The following is a 22,468-nucleotide window of genomic DNA, read 5'->3' as shown; positions in this document are numbered from 1 at the left end:
TGATTGAGAATCATACTTAGGCAGCCGGTGATTCACGTGGTTTTTGTAGGTGGTTGTATCGCGTGTCTGTGTTAGTACCACACGGGACTGTTTGCGGTTTGTCACGTTTGTTGTTTTGTATTTTGAAGTGTTCAGTCTATTTTCATTAAATATGAACACTAACCACTCTGCATATTGGTCTGATCCTTCTCGCCTCTCCTCCTCGTATGAGGAGGAGGATTACGACGATCGTTACAGAACCACCCACCAATCTAGGACCAAGCGGAGTGTAAACGGGCAGCGACAGCAGCAGAGACAGACACAGGAATGGACATGGGAAGAGATCCTGGACGGCAAAGGACCCTGGGCTCAGCCAGGGGAATATCGCCGTCCCAAGGCGGAGCTGGAGGCAGCGAAGGCAGAGAGGCGCTGGTATGAGGAGGCAGCGCGGCGACGCGGTTGGGAGCCCGAGAGTCAGACCCAAAAATGTCTTGGGGGGGGGAACACGCGGAGTGTGGCAAAGCCGGGTAGGATACCTGAGCCAACTCCCCGTGCTTACCGTGGAGTGAGAGGGCATCGTACTGGTTACAGTGGAATCAACCAATCACATTGGCTTGTAATGGGTGGAACCGTTTTTACAAAAACGTATGGAAACTTCTGCCTTCTCGAAGCAATAGCGAGCAGTAGTTTTCCCACGGTCTAGCTAGCTAGATTTTGTTTTAGGCTAGTTTGCAGCGGCTGCATCAGGTGTTATCGAAGAGGATGTTGTTGCTAATTTATTAGCGTCTCCCTTTTCAGCAAATCTGGTGAGTGGAACTGTGCTTTTTATTGCAGCTTGCATCCTGTTATTAGCCATGTCTTTCAAAATAACTTATACTACATGACCAGAAGTATGTGGACACCTGCTCGTCGAACATCTCATTCCAAAATCATGGGCATTAATATGGAGTTGGTCCCCCTTTTGCTGCTATAACAGTTTCCACTCTTCTGGGAAGACTTTCCACTATATGTTGGAACATTGCTGCGGGGACTTGCTTCCATTCAGCCACCAGAGCATAAGTTAGGTTGGGCATTCATGTTGGGCGATTAGTCCTGGCTCACAGTCGTGGTCGGCATTCCAATTCATCCCAAAGGTGTTTGATGGTGTTGAGGTCAGGGCTCTGTGCAGGATAAACCATTTCTGTATGGACCTCGCTTTATGCACAGGGGCATTGTCATGCTGAAACAGGAAAGAGCCTTCCCCAAACTGTTGTCACAAAGTTTGAAGCACAGAATCATCTAGAATGGCATTGTATACTGTAACGTTAAGATTTCCCTTCACTGGAACAAAGGGGCTAGCCCGAACCATGAAAAACAGTCCCAGACCATTATTCCTCCTCCACCAAACATTACAGTTGGCACATTCGGGCAGGTAGCGTTCTCCTGGCATCTGCCAAACCTAGATTCGTCCATTGGACTGCCAGATGGTGAAGTGTGATTGTTCACTCCAGAGAATAAGTTTCCAATGACGGCAAGCTTTACACCACTCCAGCCAACTCTTGGCATTGCGCATGGTTATATTAGGCTTATGTGCGACTGCTCGGCCATGAAAACCCATTTCATGAAGCTCCCGACAACCAGTTTTTGTGCTGGCATTGCTCCCAGAGACAATTCACAGCTCTGTAGTGAGTGTTGCAACCGAGAACAGACAATTTTTACGCGCTTCAGCACTCATCGGTCTCGTTCTGTGAGCTTGTGTGGCCTACCACTTAGCGGCTGAGCCATTGTTTTCTCCTCGATGTTTCCACTTCACAATAACAGAGCTTACAGTTGACCGGGGCAGCTCTAGCAGGGCAGAAATTTGACTGACTTGTTGGAAATGTGGCATCCTGTGACAGTGCCACGTTGAAAGTCACTGAGCTCTTCAGTAAGGCCATTCTACTGCCAATGTTTGTCTATTGAGATTATTTGGTTGTGTGCTCGATTTTATACACCTGTCAGCAACGGGTGTGGCTGAAATAGTCAAATCTACTAATTTGAAGGGGTGTCCACATACATATATACTGTGTGTGTGTGTAAAACATTGTTGCATTTATACTTTAGATCACCGGTTACTTTGTGTGCCAAACGTGCAATGTTTTTTGCAATGGGAAGTAATAGTTGTACATTTCAGTTGAGAAATTCTTAGCCTAATTGTTGTGTTTTTGTATTCTTATGATTGGGACCTACTGGCTTATTATGTCCGAGTGAATGGACTGCTGTCTTTCCATCGGACCTATGCAGTGGTGTAGTGGGTCTTGTGTGAAGGAAAGGCGCCCTGTGTGAAACATCCTATGTTTTCCCATAGATGTGTCAGATTTTCACTCCACAACAATGCGGAATGACGATCCTCTCAAGCACAACAAGTCCACAACAATGCTTAAACCACATCAGGAGACCGTTTTATAAAAACATTTTATTTTTGGAGGGTGTGGTTACACTTTAATTCAATTGAGCAAAACAAATGCCCTCCAAATTGATACAAATCAGCATGATATCATTCTGTCAGGTAGGTCTACATTGCAGTCAACATATAATTGGGAAGGTTTTTTGGGACAGCCTTTAGAAATGTCCATGCAAACAGAGCATGCTGAATGCAAATAGCCTACTAACCAAGACTAAAGACTAAACTTTTTCAATACCAGGTTTGCATACCCATTGTTGGCTTAGTTAGCATTTACTGGTAAATATCATCAGTTGAAACGTCTTTCCTACCTATCGGCTACCGATGTCATTCTTCGGAGAGCTGCTCCATGCCACAACCAGTTGAGAGCTGAGCACTCTTGCTGCCTGAATATTATATTCTGCTGAAACTAGGCTTTGTGTGCTGTGTGCATGGGAATATATTTCACGTGCTTTGTGATTGTGTAGGCTACGTTGTGCATGATTTCTCTATTGTACTACATAATGAATATGTTGTATACCTCCACTACACTACTTTGATATGCAACAGAAGGGATTAAGAAGTGAGTATAGGCAATGCCCACTGGGTATATGGCTTACACCTGCGTATAGCCTCCACTACACCACTGCCCTTTAGTGTTTTACAAAAAGTGCACTCTCCTACATTTAATTTATTTAACTAGGCAAGTCAGTTAAGAACAAATTCTTATTTACAATGACGGCCTACCCCGAACAACGCTGGGCCAACTGTGCGCCGCCCTATGGGACTCCCAATCACGGCCGGATGTGATACAGCCTGGAATCAAACCAGGGTCTGTAGTGACACCTCTAGCACTGAGATGCAGTGCCTTAGACCGCTACGCCACTCGGGAACCCTAAAGCCATCCCTTTAATGTATTACAGTTTCTATCCTTTTAGCATCACGAGCCTGTCACACACTGAAAGCCTAGGTCCAATAAGTTCCCCACTGCACAAACATGTCTATAATAGATATAAAGACTGTTACAACTTCCCCCTGTCTCTCCTTACTTCCCCCACTCTTCCCTACCAGCTAGTCAAGGAAATTCTGACAAAGTTAGAGGATATTTTTCAATGAAAATAAAATAAATTTGGACAAGGTTTGAGGATATTTTTCAATGAAAGTAAAGGACAGTAATGTTACGAGTAAAGTAGGAATCCCAGGTTTCAAATTGTTAAGATATACATTTTTCAAGAATGCAGTGCATATCTTTGGCCTGGTGAAGCCTTTTATGCGCTGACTGAATGGAACCTGAATTTAGGAGTTTTTTACTCCGCTGGATGTGTGCTCACTGTCCAAGACCGAGTAAAAATGTATCCACCAAGACAAGCCTGAGACACTCACTCAATATGTAGACCGGGACTCTGTCTCGAGTACTACAACACCGCAGAAAGATAAACTCAGCAAAAAAAGAAATGTCCTCTCACTGTCAACTGCGTTTATTTTCAGCAAACTTAACATGTGTAAATATTTGTATGAACATAACACGATTCAACAACTGAGACATAAACTGAACAAGTTCCAAAGACATGTGACTAACAGAAATTGAATAATGTGTCCCTGAACAAAGGGGGGGTCAAAAGTAACAGTCAGTATCTGGTGTGGCCACCAGCTGCATTAAGTACTGCAGTGCATCTCCTCCTTACCCAACTCTTCCACCAAGGCGCCTGCAAGTTCCTGGACATTTCTGGGGGGAATGGCCCTAGCCCTCACCCTCCGATCCAACAGGTCCCAGACTTTCTCAATGGGATTGAGATCCGGGTTCTTTGCTGGCCATGGCAGAACACTGACATATTTGTCGTGCAGGAAATCACGCACAGAACGAGCAGTATGGCTGGTGGCATTGTCATGCTGGAGGGTCATGTCAGGGTGAACCTGCAGGAAGGATACCACATGAGGGAGGAGGCTGTCTTCCCTGTAACGCACAGTGTTGAGATTGCCTGCAATGATGATGTGGTCTGTGGCACAATTCCCCAGACCATAACGGACCCTCCACCTCCAAATCAATCCCGCTCCAGAGCACATGTCAGTCCAGCCTCTCTCAGCCTATTGAGGACAGTCTGAGCACTGATGGAGGGATTGTGCATTCCTGGTGTAACTCGGGCAGTTGTTGTTGCCATCCTGTACCTGTCCCGCAGGTGTGATGTTCAGATGTACTGATCCTGTGCAGGTGTTGTTACACGTGGTCTGCCACTGCGAGGACGATCAGCTGTCCGTCCTGTCTCCCTGTAGCGCTGTCTTAGGCGTCTCACAGTACGGACATTGCAATTTATTGCCCTGGCCACATCTGCAGTCCTCATGCCTCTTTGCAGCATGCCTAAGGCACGTTCACGCAGCTGATCAGGGACCCCGGGCTTCTTTCTTTTGGTGTTTTTCAGAGTCAGTAGAAAGGCCTCCTTAGTGTCCTAAGTTTTCATAACTGTGACCTTAATTGCCTACCATCTGTAAGCTGTTAGTGTCTTAATGACCATTCCACAGGTGCATGTTCTTTAATTGTTTATGGTTCATTGAACAAGCATGGGAAAGTGTTTAAACCCTTTACAATGAAGATCTGTGAAGTTATTTCCTGAAAAGGGGACGTTTCTTTTTTTGCTGAGTTTACATCTTATTGTCAAATACCAGGAAGAAATTTTGAGGCTCTCTTCTATAAACTATAACTCTACTCTGCCCTGGTAATGGATTGCGATTTCAGTGACTAATTCAATTTTGAGGTATTGATTTTCCTGACATGAGGAGCATGGCCTTATTGATCGGTAATCAGTATAAGTCCAGAGACCATAACATTTATTACATTGTTTTTCCCCATCATCAATCTACACACTATACCCCGTAATGACAAACAAAAACAGGTTGTTAATCATTTTTGCTAATTTATACGAATGTACATAAGTATTCAGACCCTTTACTCAGTACTTTATTGAAGCACCTTTGGCAGCGATTACAGCCTCAAGTCTCCTTGGATATGACGTTACAAGCTTGGCACACCTGTATCTGGGGAGTTTCTCCCATTCTTCTCTGCATATCCTATCAAGTTCTGTCAGGTTGGATAGGGAGCGTTGCTGCACAGCTATTTTCAGGTCTCTCCAGAGATGTTTGATTGGGTTGATGTCTCTGGCTGGGCTACTCCTGTGTTGTCTTGGCTGTGTGCTTAGGGTTGTTGTCCTGTTAGAAGGTGAACCTTCGCCACGGTCTGAGGTCCTGTGCACTCTGGAGCAGGTTTTCATCAAGGATATCTCTGTACTTTACTCTGTTCATCTTTGCCTCCATCGTGACTAGTCTCCCAGTCCCTGCCACTGAAAAACATCCCCCACCATGAGGCTGCCACCACCATGCTTCACCGTAGGGCTGGTTTCCTCTAGATGTGACGCTTGGCTGTCTTGTGCGTTTTGGCTTCCTCTGGCCTTCAATGCTGCAGATTGTTTTGGTTACCCTTCCCCAGATCTGTGCCTCGACACAATCCTGTATCGGAGCTCTACGGACAATTCCTTCGACCTCATGACTTTATTTTTTATTTTTTTATTTAACCTTTATTTAAATCATGTCGAATCAATTGAATTTACCACAGGTGGACTCCAATCAAGTTGTGGAAACATCTCAAGGATGATCAATGGAAACAGGATGCACCTGAGCTCCATTTCGAGTCTCATAGCAAAGGGTCTGAATACTTATGTATTTTCACTTCGTCATTATAGGGTATTGTGTGTAGATTTTTTAAAATCCATTTTAGAATAAGGCTGTAATGTAACAAAATGTGGAAAAAGTCAAGGGGTCTGAATACTGCCACTGTATGTTTCTGCTGATTTCCTTATCTGGCTGCCCTGTATGAAGCCGCTGGGAGTCTATAACCAATGCAGTTATCAGGGACAATCAATGTGTCTCCAATGGCTGTTACATTACTGTTTGTGCCTGAGGCCATTGTTGACGCTGCGTTATAGAGATATTTGATCATTGTAGGGGCAATGTTCCCTCTAAGCTGAACGTGTGTGCGGGCGTGCAGCTCCCTGGGACTGCCACGCAGACGAAATATCCTCAGAGTGCTCAGAGAGGCACGGGATTGAACTTCACTAAACTTTCTGGAGTTTTCCCATTTAGTTAACACTATCAACATTTCCGTTTGCTGTGGGAATTGTGATCGAATCAAAGCAATATTAGCCACTTTCAACGCAACATACCAAAACAAAATTAACTATGCAAGACTTATTATGAAAAACTAACTATACAAGAAATGTTGTTGTCGGCAGAACGCATCGGAGTAGGATTCTATTGCATTGACATGCAGGACTCTACACAGACCTATGTGCCATAACCAATAAGAACTGCAGTAGGCCTATATGCAAATAGACCATTGGCATATATGGATCTGTGCCATTCACTTTGAACTGGACTGTGTTTACAGTATGAGCGTTCGTGAGTAGTAGCGCTTGTTTTGAGATAAAAATGAAAGCTACATGTAGCAACGTGTGCACATTTGTTCATATCCTTTTCTTGTTAGTGGGATATTAGCCTAGTTATAGATAATTTGTAGTCTACAATGGGGGAGTGATTGTTTCCTACAAGAGCACAAAACTGTACATTTCTAGACATCTTTGAAAAGCCAGTCAGGTAAAGATGTTTGTCTTAAAGGGGCAGTGTTGTATTTTGAGAGGCTTGAACAAGCTAAGTAGCTAATAGGCAGAGGGTAGCACTACATGACCACTGTTAAAACTAACTTAAAGCTGGTACAGCCTCAGTGTTCACAGTAAACACGCATCGGAAGTTGCACAGACTTTTCACAATGTTCAAGTTTGCGCTCAGCAGACAAGAAATTTGCTCAGTGATGAAAACAGTTAGAGGGAACAATGTGTAGGCGTATTGGATGGCATTGCGATGATGATGTTACATAGTTTGGAGGATGGTGATGATGCTCTGGCTAACAATCACAAATGATGATTTATCTAGTATGTATTGCTTGTGGTGTGTGTGTTATACAGATAAACCAAGCCCCCCAGTGAACCTAACACACACCCAGACCGCAGAGGGAGAGCTAGTTCTGAGCTGGAGCAACCCACAGCCCCATGCCAGCCCTGTCCCACTGGCCTATGAGGTCCGATACATTACCTCCCACAACACCTCTAACCCCAACTGGAAGGTAAGACCACACCTTTTGCCTCAGAGCAAACACAATATCTAAGTACAGGTCTTACAACAAATACAGACAAACATCATTTATCAGAGAACAAGAGCAAACACGTTAAGTGAGATTCTTAAGACCACTCATATTTTATTAGTCATATTCTCAGTCAACACAATGGCATTGTGTATTTGTGTCAAATTTTGCATTTGCAGGTAGAGTAACATCTTGTTTCTCTCCACTATTCCTCTTGCTCAGCATGTGGAGGTGACTGGAGACCAGTGGGTGTCTCTGACTGGATTGAGGGCAGGTCTGCACTACATTGTACAGATCCACTCTCACCACCCTGCTCTGCCCCACCTGTGGAGTGACTGGAGCCAGCCACACCACATCTACCTGGAAGGTGAGACCTCTGCCGGCACAGAAACACCCTAAACATAGAGTTAACTTATAATTGTACATTTGAGTAATTTATCAGACGCTCTTATCCATAGCTTCTTACAGGAGCAATTAGGGTTAAGTGCCTAGTTCAAGGGCACATCGACAGATGTTTCACTGAGTCAGCTTGGGATTCAAACCAGCAACCTTTCAGTTATTGGCCTAACGCTCTTAACAGCAAGGCTACCTGCCGCCATACTCCACTCATACTCCACTCACATCTACCTGCAGAGTAACACCTCTGCCATGCTCTACTTACGTACAATAGACATACAGATATTCAGATATATTTCCTTCACATACAGTACACTACACAGTAAGACCTCTGGCTGTACAGCAATGTACACATATGCTTAGCTTTACTGTTTGCCTTAACCTTTTCACATGTATCAACAAATGGGTGTGATTATTCTACAGTGATCCTTGCAGCATACGCTCAAACCGGTGTGATTAAAAAGCTTATTTAGAACGTCCAGTTTCGATTGACGCAACAATCAGCTTTTAAGCTGGCCACTCTGTTTTTTCACAGAAACGTTTTGCAAAAATACAGTCCTTACAAAGTTATGTCCTGAATGTGACCAGTTTTTTGGGGGATGCAATGTTCAGACATTCACAGAAGTATCTACAGCATAACACAATCATCCAAACCGGAAAATATAGGCTAAATTAGTCTTAGCGCTAACTGAGGAAAGATTGGCATAACACAAGCGGTCATGTTTAGATAACTCTCGGCTGTCAGAAACCACAATATGAATAAGCTAATAGCAATTACTATTTATAATTCATCACATCACAGGTGAGCTCACTATTGATCGAAATAATTGTGTAAAACACTTTCTTGAAATCGAAAGTAATCCAACGATGGGTAGTTTGTGCGTGCCGCCATGTTTGTTTTTTTGCGTCACCCAAAGATAATAAGAGGAGACAAGATGAGTTTGGTCTGTTTGCAGTATGCATGTTGAAGGGGGTGTGTCGTCTACGATCATTCACTTCCCTTCATTCACCTCTGGAAATTTACCTTTAACCTCATTATAACATCTTTGGTCTGACAGACGTTTACGTGACATCCAGAATGCATTGTATAATGTCAACAAACATGGCACCACACATAGCTGGCAAATAGCTTAGCATTAGCTCATTATAATCAGTACAACCTTCCAAAAAATATTTTACACACATCATAGGTGTCCATTACAATCTATGCAATAATTGGAATGCATTACTTGTCATCAGTACTTGAAAACATGTGAATAGAACTGTAAATACATTATGCTCTATACATACAAAATATACATACATACAGTATGGTACAGTAGAAACGACAACACAATACAAAAAATAAGGCACTTACTTTGATAGGAACGCACACATGTCCAAAGTTATTATTTGTAAGGAAAACATGAAGGAAGGCAATGCGAGCGCCAGACAGAAAATGTTTCAATTTGTGCAAGCCTGAGCAAATGTCTGCATACTTGATCTGCGGAAACATTGATGAAGTGCTTGGGCTCTCCTTGAAGAGAGTTTGTCCGGCTCAGTAAAGCATCAAACATAAATTGTGCGCAACACTGAAATGGGGGGCCTCCCGGGTGGTGCAGTGGTCTAGGGCACTGCATCGCAGTGCTAGCTGCGCCACCAGAGTCTCTGGGTTCGCGCCCAGGCTCTGTCGCAGCCGGCCGCGACCGGGAGGTCCGTGGGGCGACGCACAATTGGGCTAGCGTCGTCCGGGTTAGGGAGGGTTTGGCCGGTAGGGATATCCTTGTCTCATCGCGCTCCAGCGACTCCTGTGGCGGGCCGGGCGCAGTGCGCGCTAACCAAGGGGGCCAGGTGCACGGTGTTTCCTCCGATACATTGGTGCGGCTGGCTTCCGGGTTGGAGGCGCGCTGTGTTAAGAAGCAGTGCGGCTTGGTTGGGTTGTGCTTCGGAGGACGCGTGGCTTTCGACCTTCGTCTCTCCCGAGCCCGTACGGGAGTTGTAGCGATGAGACAAGATAGTAATTACTAGCGATTGGATACCACGAAAATTGGGGAGAAAAGGGGATAAAATTTATTTTTAAAAATAAAAAAAATTAAAAAAATAACACTGAAATGGCCTACTTCTATGTGAATTAATGAGGAGGTGGAACACACCTCAATTCAAACACTTAGAAAATAAAACATGTAAAAAATGATTTGAAATTGACAAGTTGGAACATAGCTTAAAGATAATTATCAATCAGAGCGTGTTAACTGTCCTGTTGCGTAAACAATCACATTTTGGAACAGTGAGTGTATTCTGACATTATGTGCATAAAACAACTCGCGCTGAAGGTGACCGTTAGAGATATTTGGAACTCACATGTGAAAAGGTTAACAAAACATCTACAGTAACTTAGAAAGTGGTTAATGGCAAGCAGAAACAACCTTTCCCCAGTTCCAGATCATCTAACTGGGCTGTAGGCAGTGCTAGGGTTGGCTTTCCCACTGTCTTTTGTCCCGGGTTAAGTATTGAGCATGACACGTAGGTCTATGAAAGAGGTTGTTTTCAATGGACAGCTACTACCTGCACTCAAGTCTATTTTCCTCCCTCTACTGCTCCCATTCATCTACAGAAGCCTGATTGAATGTTTCTGAAATTGACGCAGTAGGAGTGAGAGAGTCTGCAGGCGAGCTACTCTGGCACAAACGCATCAGCACTTGTGTCACATCTCCTAGATGGTAGCAAGTTGCTTGTTATTCCAGTAAACTAAAAGTGTGCTTCCCAAAAGGGGACCTATTCTGTACATAGTGCATTACTTTTGATCAAAAGTAGTGCACTTTATAGGGAATAGGGTGCTATTTGTTCCAGTAAATCCACTGGGCACACACCAATTGAATCAACGTTGTTTCCACGCCATGTCAATAAAATTACGTTGAACCGATGTGGAATAGACGTTCAATTGATATCTGTGCCCTGTGGGAACTAAAACAACAGAATTAGCTTCTTCGTTCTTCAAAGTTTTGTTATTCTAATGATACAGTGGCATTTGTTTTAGAGAGAGTCGTGGAGGACAAATGTCTCATCAATTGTGATGTGTGTGTGTGGTGTGGTGGGGTGCGGTGTGTGTGATTCAACTACTGACCTCTATTATCTCCAAGGGGAGATAGGGTGCAAAAATCTGAACACCAAAACAAACCAATTAAACTTGCTCATCTGCTTATGTTATGTAGGAAGCAGAGTTGAGAAGTTAGAGGTCAGAGGTTATCTCCATGGTCAGTGGCTGTTCACCCATGATTGAAACAAAATAATACTCTTTTTCCCTAGCACACTTTAAGAGGAGACTTTTTAATGAAGTCATAAATCATCTGTGGTTGACAGATTGTGTGGGCACAAACACACCTAGCTATTATAGTATTGAGACTGGGATAGGTCTGTACCTGCTGCGTACCATACCGTTAGTGACGATGGATGATTCATAGATATGTATTGCATTTCCATGCACTCAATATAGGGGGACTGGTCTAAGGCGCAGCAGTCTAAGGCACTGTATCGCAGTGCTAGAGGAGTCACTACAGACCTGAGTTCGATCCCGGCCGTGATCGGGAGTCCTATAGGGCGGCGCACAATTGGCCCAGCCTCGTCCAGGTTAGGGGAGGGTTTGGCCTGAGTATGCCGTCATTGTAAATAAGAATTTGTTCTTAACTGACTTGCCTAGTTAAATTAAATATACACTGGGTTACTAAGCAAACAGATTTGGAAACGCTGGATGTTTGAACTGTGAAGTTACCGCATGAAATGTCAAATATGAGGACAGGATCAGAATGGAGCAGGGTGGAGAAGAGGGAGCCAGATGGATTATATTGTTGGAATCGGCTGAACTTTGAGATATTAAATAAATGATAGAGACAAAGCCTTGAATAGAAAGAGTTTGTAAAAAGCCAGAAGGCTTTGGAATGTGTTTGATGGAGGAGAGGAGAGCGATGTGTTGATATAGGGAAAACAGATGGATATCTGTGAGTCAGGAGGTGAGAGGTGAGGTCAGTTCCCCTTAAGGGAGTGATCAGGGTTGCTATCTGGTTACCTTCTTTCCTGTGGAGCCATAAACTGCAAGGAGGAGGAGTGTCTTAAGTAGGATGCATATAAACTGTGATGTCTGAAATGTTTTGCTGTCTGATTTCAGCTGTACAGAACCTTTGGGAAGAATAAACTTGGTTAAAGCTTCTCTAGTGTCCGTGAGTTATTTACTCTGAAAAATAAGAACCCAACAATATTAAGATAATATTAGTTAATGAATATGAAGGGGACATTATTCAAGTTCTTCGTCAAAGGTGTCACGTTGTGACCTTAGTTCCTTTTTTATGTTTTGTGTTAGGTTGGTCAGGGCGTGAGTTGGGGTGGGTAGTCTATGTTCCTTTTTCTATGTTGTGTTATTTCTATGTGTTTGGCCTAGTATGGTTCTCAATCAGAGGCAGGTGTCGTTCATTGTCTCTGATTGAGAATCATACTTAGGTAGTCTGTTTTCCCCATTTTAGGTGTGGGTGTTTATTTTCTGTCTAGTGTCTGTTCACCTGTCTGTTTCGTTTTCTCCTCGTTGTTATTTTGCGTAGTGTTCAGTTTTCGATTAAAATTATGACGGACACTTACCACGCTGCATTTTGGTCCTCTTCTCCTTCCACCAACGAGAATCGCTACAAAAGGGCTGATTTGCATTTTAGTGTAGTGTAGTTAATCTCCCTTTCTCTCCTCTCTTTCTCTCTCTCTCGCTCTACCACCAAGCCAGAAGACTGCTAAACAAGACTAAATAGCTAATCAAATGGCTACCCGCTGCTGCTACTGTCTATTACCTATCCAGTTGCTTAGTCACTTTAGCCCTACCTACGTATATGTACATAGCTACCTCAATTCCCTTGTACACTTGCACATCAACGCGGTACTGGTACTCCCTGTACACTGAGTTTACAAAACATTAAGAGCTCTTTCCATGACATAGACTGACCTGGTGAATCCAGGTGAAAGCTATGATCCCTTATTGATGTCACTTATTAAATCCACTTCAATCAGTGTAGATGAAGGGGAGAGACAGGTTAAAGAAGGATTTTTAAGCCTTGAGACAATTGAGACATGGATTGTGTATGTACAGTGCATTCGGAAAGTATTCAGACCCCTTGACTTTTTCCACATTTTGTTACGTTACAGCCTTAATCTAAAATGTATTAACTTGTTTTTTCCCCTTCTCAATTTACACACAATACCCCATAATGACAAAGCAAAAACAGGTTTTTAGACATTTTTGCAAATTTTCAAAAAATAAACAACTGAAATATCACATTTACATATGTATTCAGACTCTTTACTCAGTACTTTGTTGAAGCACCTTTGGCAGCAATTACAGCCTTGAGTCTTCTTGGATATGACGTTACAAGCTTGGCACACCTGTATTTGGGGAGTTTCTCCCATTCTTCTCTGCAGTTCCTCTCAAGCTCTGTAAGGTTGGATGGGGAGCGTCGCTGCATAGCTCTTTTCAGGTCTCTCCAGTGATGTTCGATTGGGTTCAAGTCTGGGCTCTGGCTGGGCTACTCAAGGACATTCAGAGACTTGTCCTGAAGCCTTCCCTACGTCGTCTTGGCTGTGTGCTTAGGGTTGTTGTCCTGTTGGAAAGTGAACCTTCGCCCCAGTCTGAGGTCCTGAGCCCTCTGGAACAGGTTTTCATCAAGGATCTCACTGTACTTTGCTCTGTTCATCTTTCCCTCGATCCTGGCTAGTTCATGCCTCTGAAAAACATTCCCATAGCAGGTTTGGTGCCAGGTTTCCTCCAGACGTGACGCTTGGCATTCAGGCCAAAGAGTTCAATATTGGTTTCATCAGACCAGATAAACTTGTTTCCCATTATCAGATTCCTTTAGGTGCCTTTTGGCAAACTCCAAGCGGGCTGTCATGTGCTTTTAATGAGGAGTTGCTTCCATCTGGCCACTCTACCATACAGGCCTGATTGGTGGAGTGCTGCAGAGATGGTTGTCCTTCTGGAAGGTTCTCCCATCTCCACAGAGGAACTCTGGAGCTCTGTCAGGGTGACCATCAGGTTCTTGGTCACCTCCCTGACCGAGGCCCTTCACCCCTGATTGCTCAATTTGTCCAGATGGCCAGCTCTAGGAAGAGTCTTGGTGGTTCCAATCTTCTTCCATTTAAGAATGATGGAGGCCACTGCGTTCTTGGGGACCTTCAATGCTGCAGAAATGTTTTGGTAACCTTCCCCAGATCTGTGCCTCAACACAATCCTGTCTTGGAGCTCTACAGACAACTCCTTTTACTTCATGGCTGGGATTTTGCTCTGACATGCACTGTCAACTGTGGGACCTTATATAGACAGGTGTGTGCCTTTCCAAACCATGTCCAATCAATCGAATTTACCACAGGTAGACTCCAATAAAGTTGCATAAACATCTCAAGGATGATCAATGGAAACAGAATGCACCTGAGCTCAATTTCAAGTCTCAAAGCAAAGAGTCTGAATAGTTATGTAAAGAAGGTATATAAAAAAATATATATACATTTGTAAAATTGTGTAAAAACCTGTTTTTGCTTTGTCATTATGGGGTATTGTGTGTAGATTGATCAGGGAAAATATTATTTAATCAATTTTAGAATAAGGCTGTAATGTGGAAAAAGTAAAGGGGTCTGAATATCTTCCAACTGTATGTGTGCTGTCGTGTCTTTGGCATCATTAAAACTGAAGACTTATTTATCAAATAACTCTCTGTAATTATTATTACGCGATTAAACTGATTAATCATTTAACTGCAATTAACTAGGAAGTCGGGGCACCAAGGAAAATATTCCGATTACAAAGTTATAATTTTCCTAATATAACTTTCAGATATTTTAATAGCTGCTCAATTAGTCTTCGAATTAATGAATTATTATTTACCTCACGTTAGTCTTATTCCAAACGTTGTAAATTGTTGGTTATCTGCACGAACCCAGTCTTCACTGTGAGTCATCCATACATCAATTGTCTTAAAATCATTTATTTACAAACTAAGTAATTCACAGAAATGCATCACACAAACAAACAAATTAGATCTGTTTACAAAGAAATGATAGGGGGATGTGCCCTAGTGGGCTAAACCGGTATGGCGGCTTGTTAGACAGAGTGATAATTATAACAATTGAAATGCTAATCTTTTGCACATGTATGCTAACTGATTCGGGAACAATTGCAATCAATATATATATTTACGCTCAGTGTGTCGTCGGGATCTCTGTTGAAAAGTTTGTTTCTGTTGGAGAGTTTCTCTCTCTCTGTCATGGTTAGAATGGATAGTTCAGAGTGACATTCATTCATGTCGTTATCGGATAGATGTTTCGGCGGTTGTCGGTCTTCGCGTTCAATGATACCGAATTCCTAGCTGCAGACTAGTAATTAATATCAAAGACTCGTTCTTATTCTGTCGGAATCGATAGTCTGAGTTTAACCACGTAGTATGGTTAAAAGATTCAGCCATCTACTCAAACCTTAGGTTTATGGTCTCCTCTCAAACCTTGGCCCTCTCGTTATCGAGGTAAGCTGGTCTGGTGATAGAAAACCCGGGTGGGGGTTTTATTCGGAAGAGCAAAAAAGGGCCTGTCCCAGGACGGGTACAACTTCATATTAGAAAGGTTTACCTAATGTTTGGTATAGTCAGTGTTGAAGCCATGTTATTTTTACTCATTGTTATCCACTGTGTATTTATTCCCTTTGTCACCATTTCATTTTTAAAATCTGTAATTCTGCATTGTTGAAAGGACCAGTAAGGAAGCATTTCACCTGTTTATGAAGCATGTGACAAATAAAATGTAATTCTATTTCTCATCCACTCTTTTATTACTGAGGTCCCATTTGCTCTCAGTAAGACTATTACATTCAGCTAGTCACCCAGGCTATGGCCCCTTAGCTGTCAGTCAATATATTATGTCTGCTATTCATCCATGTACCATGGATGTACCATGGATGAATAGCAAATCATTTAAACTGGAAGGAAGTTTGTGATCATATTCCAGAAGCAGTTTTGCATCTGTTCTTTCAGACTATGTCTGGAGGTTGGGTACTGCTACATGAAATTGAGTTCCTCGGGTTATTTAAAAAATACATATTTGACATAGATTTTCTTCTTACCGTGGTCCTTTAACTCGCAGAAAGAAAGAAAAAAAGGTGCCGCCTGTTGCCATGGTAACTAAATTAGGTTGCTGCATGAAACAACAAATTTAGACAACTCAGTCAGGGTATCAAATCAATCACGATGCTCTCGCAGAAAAATACTTCAACTCTCAACTGTCAGTCAGGTGATCTTGCTTTTCTGACTGAATTCCCTTTGCTTGGCTTCAGATGTGACATATCTCCCTGAGAGAGTGGTGGCCAGCCTTGGAGACAGTGTGACTGTGTACTGCGTGTTCAACGACCGCAGGGTGAACGCCAGTACTGCAGTCTGGTTTCTGAACCTTGACCGCCTTCCACAGAGCCAGTACACTGCTGTCAACGACCGTGTCAGTAAGATAACGGTTCAACCGTCTGAGCAGAAACTGTACGACATTCTGCGTTGCTGCCAGCCTTCAGGGGAGAAGTATAGCTGTAACTACCGCTACGCAACGATATACATTAAAGGTGAGCTGGTATAGATGGATGGGTGGATGGGTAGATTAAATCCTGTAGGGTTAGGATTAGAGAATGGTTAGGCTTAGACTTCAGGAAAAGGATGGGTCATGGGATTAAGGGATCAACAGTAATATACAGTGTGTATATATATATATATATATATATATATATATATATATATACAGTACCAGTCAAAAGTTTGACACACCTACTCAAGGGTTTTTCTTTATTTTTACTATTTCATCATTGTAGAATAATAGTGAAGACATCAACACTGTGAAATAACACATATGGAATCAGGTAATAACCAAAAAAGTGTTTAACAAATCAAAATAGATGTAATATTTTAGATTCTTCCAAGTAGCCACCCTTTGCCTTGATGACAGCTTTACACGCTCTTGGCATGCTCTCAACCAGCTTCATGACCTGGAATGCAGGTGTTCCTTGTTAAAAGTTCATTTGTGGAATGTCTTTCCTTCTTAATGCATTTGAGCCAATCAGTTGTGTTGTGACAAAGTAGACCACAATGGGCTGTGGTCATGTATACAGAACATAGCCCTATTTGGTAAAAGACCAAGTCCATATTCATGTGTTTGTTATGACCCCTATCTGTCTGTCAATGGGCTGTGGTCATGTTTCAAGCTCAAGGTTCATATTGATGTCAGGGTAAGGGTTTCACTCTTCTATTTGTGTCTGTGTTTCAGATCCGGTCATAGATATCAGCTGTGTAACCAATGGGGATCTGGACAGCATGACCTGTAGGTGGAACAACATCCAAACTAAAATCAACTTCCTGTCCAGGTCAATACTACTTTTACTTACAGCATGTATAACACCTGTATACGTGTACATACACCAGTAAAACCTACACATATAGCTGTATACTTGTATAGCTGTATACTTCTATGTACACCAGTAAAATCTACACATACACTTGTATACTTGTACATACACCAGTAAAACCTACACATACATGTGTATAATTGTACATACAACAGTAAAGCCTACACATACACGTGTATATGTGTACATAGACCAGTAAAACCTACACATACACTTGTATACTTGTACATACACTAGTAAAACCTACACATACACTTGTATACTTGTACATACACTAGTAGAACCTACACATACACTTGTATACTTGTACATACACTAGTAAAACTTACACATACACTTGTACTGTATAGTTACAGTGACTGTTGGTTATCTTATGAGTCCAATCAATCTATTAGAGTCTTTGAAATACAAGCCCAGCATGGAATACAGCAGGACTTTACTTTTGACTCCTGTGCAATATTGACACTTTTTCAGTGTCTCTGCTTGATGTCTATGTGCTGTATTCCTAAGAAATACGGGACAGGAACTGGTTCAAGATCGTAGAACAATACAGAATGGATTTAGACCCCTCAAGCAAAACTCAAATGACTGTGTGTAATTATTAGTAAATTGCCACGATTACAAAACTAAGGCAATGAACGGAAGTTTAGACTTGTTGCATAACAGAGAGCTATGGCATCATAGGGCAAACATACCCATAAGGAGATAAGGCGTTTTCACCCTGAAATTCTTTGTGTGTGTGTGTTACTATCCTCGTGGGGACCAGAAGTCCTGACAAGGATAGTAAAACAATGAACATTCTGAGAGTTGGGGACATTTTGCTGATCCCCACAAGGAAAAAGGCTATTTTAGGGTTAGGGTTAAAAGTAGTGTTAGGGGTTAGGTTTAGGATTAGGGTTAGGGAGTTAGGGTTACAGCGCCGGCGCTCAACATCCTTTCCCCCGTTCTGCTAAGAATCACTCAGCGCTCACAGAAAAAAAATGCCATTCCAAAAATCGCTCTATTCATTTTTTGGTTCAAAAGATAATTTAACCAACACCCCATCTTTTATTGTGACTATGTACCATTTGATTTTTTTTATTATTATTTTGATTTTATTTTAAATTTTACCCCCTTTTCTCGTGGTATCCAATCGCTAGTAATTACTATCTTGTCTCATCGCTACAACTCCCGTACGGGCTCAGGAGAGACGAAAGCCATGCGTCCTCCGAAGCACAACCCAACTAAGCCGCACTGCTTCTTAACACAGCGTGCCTCCAACCCGAAAGCCAGCCGCACCAATGTGTCGGAGGAAACACCGTGCACCTGGCCCCCTCGGTTAGCGCACACTGCGCCCGGCCCGCCACAGGAGTCGCTGGAGCGCGATGAGACAAGGATATCCCTACCGGCCAAACCCTCCCTAACCCGGACGACGCTAGGCCAATTGTGCGTCGCCCCACGGACCTCCCGGTCGCAGCCGGCTGCGACAGAGCCTGGGCGCGAACCCAAAGACTCTGGTGGCGCAGCTAGCGCTGCGATGCAGTGCCCTAGACCACTGCGCCACCCGGGAGGCCCTGTACCATTTGATTTTGAAGTAGGCTATCGTAAGAAGCTTCTACATTTCAGAAACGTGTCGTAGACTATTAAACAAAGACCTACATGATGATATGCGGCCGCTGTGTTAAAAAACTAATTGGTTTTTCTGTGGCTCTGCTGCGCTCACATTTGACAGTTGATAGTCAACTTAAGCACTGTTACAAACGTAGACTCATTTTCTTTTTTTTACGATAGCCTATATAGAAATCAAAACGTCTCCGGTGCTGCTGCATGAGCTCATTGGTGTTCTTGCCATCAATTACACAGGCTGTGTGACCTATTTCTTGATCGACTCATATCAACATCTCTGCACATTAGTGGTGGGGTAGGCTAAATAAATAAAACAGAATAGGCCTAATTAAAAGAACAATGATGAAAGGAATGAAAAATGCTGGGCAGAGCATGCCCAGAGCTGAGTGGTACCAGAGCAAAATTGGAGGGGGAAAGAAGGCCGACACTCCCCAAAAACTGTTATCCTCTCCTCGCTCTAATCGCTCTACTCCTCTCGAATCCTCTGTTTGGGGTTAAGGTTAGCTTAAGGTTAGGTAAGGGTTATGGTTAGGGGTTAGGGAAAATAGGATTTTGAATGGGAATCAATTGTTTGGTCCCCACATGGATAGTAAAACAAACGTGTGTGTGTGTGCGTGTCTGTTTATATTCTCCAGGGTGGCCGACCTATCCTGCGATGTAATGGAGGAGGCGGAGGATGAGGTGGGCGGGGCAGTGGGTGTGGTCAGGCAGGCGGTGTGTGTATCCAGCAGATCTAGAGAAGTGAAGAGCTGCACTCTGCAGCCAATCAGAGTGACTTCATGCTACAAGCTGTGGATGGAGGCCAAGACAGACAATGGCATGAGGTCACATCCTGTCTACATCACACCTATGGACCACGGTGAGTTAGGACATGTGCAGTATAGGAATTCCAAGTTTCAAGTTTATTCACCACGTACACAGGATGCAACAGGTGTAAAACAGTACAGTGACATTTTTACCTTGAGAGCTCTTTCCCAACAATGCAGTGATGGTAATAATATAATAAAATAAAATAACACACAAGAAGTATGATAAAGTTTGAAGAAACCTGCACTCGATGGTGCAGCTGTAAAAGTTCCTGAGGATCTGAGGGGCCATGCCAAATCGTTTCAGCCTCCTGAGGAAGAGGAGGCGTTGCCGTGCCTTCTTCATGATTGTGCTGCTGTGAGAGGACCATGTTAAGTAGGGATCACAATGGAAATAAGTCAGACTTTTTTGTGATATCCATGTGTTGTTTTTTAAAAGTATGTACTGTGAGTATGTTTTTTTTTAGCTGGCAAATAAAATCAATCAGACTCGGCAGTGATGTGGACACAGAGGAACTTGACCCTCTCCACTGCGGCCCCATTGATGTGGATGAGAGTGTGCACCCCCCTGTTTCCTGTGGTCCACTGTCAGATCCTTGGTCTTGCTTACGTTGAGGAAGATGTTGTTGTCCTGGCACCACACTGCAAGGTCTCTGACCTTCCCCCTGTAGGCTGTCTCATCGCCGTTGGTGATCAGGCCTACCACCGTCGTGTTGTCAGAAAACTTGATGATGGAGTTGGAGTCGTGCGTGGCCATACAGTTGTGGGTTAACAGGGAGTACAGGATGGAGCAAAGCACACACCACTGGGGGCTCCCCGTGTTGAGGGTCAGTGTGGCGGACGTGTTGTTGCCTACTCTCACCACCTTGGGTCGGCCCGTCAGGATCCAGTTGCAGAAAGAGATGTTCAATCCCATGGTCCCAAGCTTGAATACGTCCAGCCTGAGGCCTTGCAAGTGTTGACCAGATTAAAAGCCTTACTCATTTCGGAGAGCAAGATCATCCAGTCCTCTGGGGCCTGTGGGGAAGCAGAAGTATAGAGTCATGATCTGATTTGCTGAAGGGGGGAACGAGGGAGGACCTTGTATGCATGCTTGTGGATTGAGTAACAGTGGTCTAGGACTTAATCGCCCCTAGTGACGAAGGAGACGTGTTGATAGAAGTTGGACATCACGTGTCTTAGTGCATTGTTTCCTACTTGTTTATAGCCTACATAAGGGACGCGAGTGGCATTTCCCGTATGAGGATTTCCATATTGCAAATGTACGGTCCCTTACTAGACGTCCGCGAGTGTTAATAAAATAGGCCGACGGCCTCAGGTCGTGCCCCAGGGCCCGTTCTTCCGGGAAGTCATCAAATAAAGTCTCTCGGACATTTGGTTTCCATTTTATAAAAGGTAAAATTTTGGGTGATTTTTACGCTGTACCGGAAAATTCCACCAGATGGCGACTGGCTGCTTATTGCAAATGGACAAAACATCACCAAACGAACATGGCCGTTTCTCCTAAACGGAAAAGACTTTGAGGATGAAACTCAGTGAGCACAGGTTTGGCCAAATGGGCTTTTAGCCCAGAAACAAGATGGCGTCGAGGCCTCAGCGCTTTTTGAGTTAAGGCCCATTTTCTGGGATTAAGGCTAGGGGTTCCGCTAGCGGACAACATCCGAAAACATCCACTGAAAAGGCAGAGCGCGAAATTCAAAAATATTTTTTTGAAATATTTAACTTTCATACATTCACAAGTGCAATACACCAAATTAAAGCTTAACCTCTTTTTTTAATTTTTTATAATTTTATCCCATTTTCTCCCCAATTTTCGTGGTATCCAATCGCTAGTAATTACTATCTTGTCTCATCGCTACAACTCCCGTACGGGCTCGGGAGAGACGAAGGTCGAAAGCCATGCGTCCTCCGAAGCACAACCCAACCAAGCCGCACTGCTTCTTAACACAGCGCGCCTCCAACCCGGAAGCCAGCCGCACCAATGTGTCGGAGGAAACACCGTGTACCTGGCCCCCTTGGTTAGCGCGCACTGCGCCCGGCCCGCCACAGGAGTCGCTGGAGCGCGATGAGACAAGGATATCCCTACCGGCCAAACCCTCCCTAACCCGGACGACGCTATGCCAATTGTGCGTCGCCCCACGGACCTCCCGGTCGCGGCCGGCTGCGACAGAGCCTGGGCGCGAACCCTGAGACTCTGGTGGCGCAGTTAGCACTGCGATGCAGTGCCCTAGACCACTGCGCCACCCGGGAGGCCAAAGCTTAACTTCTTGTTAATCTACCCATCGTGTACGATTTCAAAAAGTCTTAACAGCGAAAGCACACCATATGATTATGTTAGGTCAGAGCCTAGTCACAAAAAAACATACAGCCATTTTCCAGCCAAAGAGAGGAGTCACAAAAAGCAGAAATAGAGATAAAATTAATCAATAACCTTTGATGATCTTCATCAGATGGCACTCATAGGACTTCATGTTACACAATACATGTATGTTTTGTTCGATAAAGTTCATATTTATATCCAAAAATCTCAGTTTACATTGGCGCGTTATGTTCAGTAATATTGTCTCGAAAACATCCGGCGAATTTGCAGAGAGCCACATCAATTTACAGAAATACTCATCATAAACTTTGATAAAAGATACAAGTGTTATGCACAGAATTAT

General features: G+C 43.5%; 1 protein-coding gene across 1 annotated transcript in view; it reads left to right on the top strand.

Moving 5' to 3' along the window:
• Positions 1-22,468, top strand: part of LOC120052654 (leptin receptor-like) — a 77,156-nt gene that overhangs the window by 35,228 nt on the left and 19,460 nt on the right. The window contains exons 7-11 of the mRNA XM_038999695.1: positions 7,390-7,547; positions 7,788-7,932; positions 16,285-16,560; positions 17,256-17,352; positions 19,635-19,858. Coding sequence (XP_038855623.1) covers positions 7,390-7,547; positions 7,788-7,932; positions 16,285-16,560; positions 17,256-17,352; positions 19,635-19,858 — 900 coding nt within the window. The remainder of the gene's footprint in view (positions 1-7,389; positions 7,548-7,787; positions 7,933-16,284; positions 16,561-17,255; positions 17,353-19,634; positions 19,859-22,468) is intronic.

Source organism: Salvelinus namaycush, chromosome 8 (assembly GCF_016432855.1).
Source record: "Salvelinus namaycush isolate Seneca chromosome 8, SaNama_1.0, whole genome shotgun sequence".
NCBI lineage: Eukaryota > Metazoa > Chordata > Actinopteri > Salmoniformes > Salmonidae > Salvelinus > Salvelinus namaycush.
This window is presented reverse-complemented; position numbering and strand designations above follow the sequence as displayed.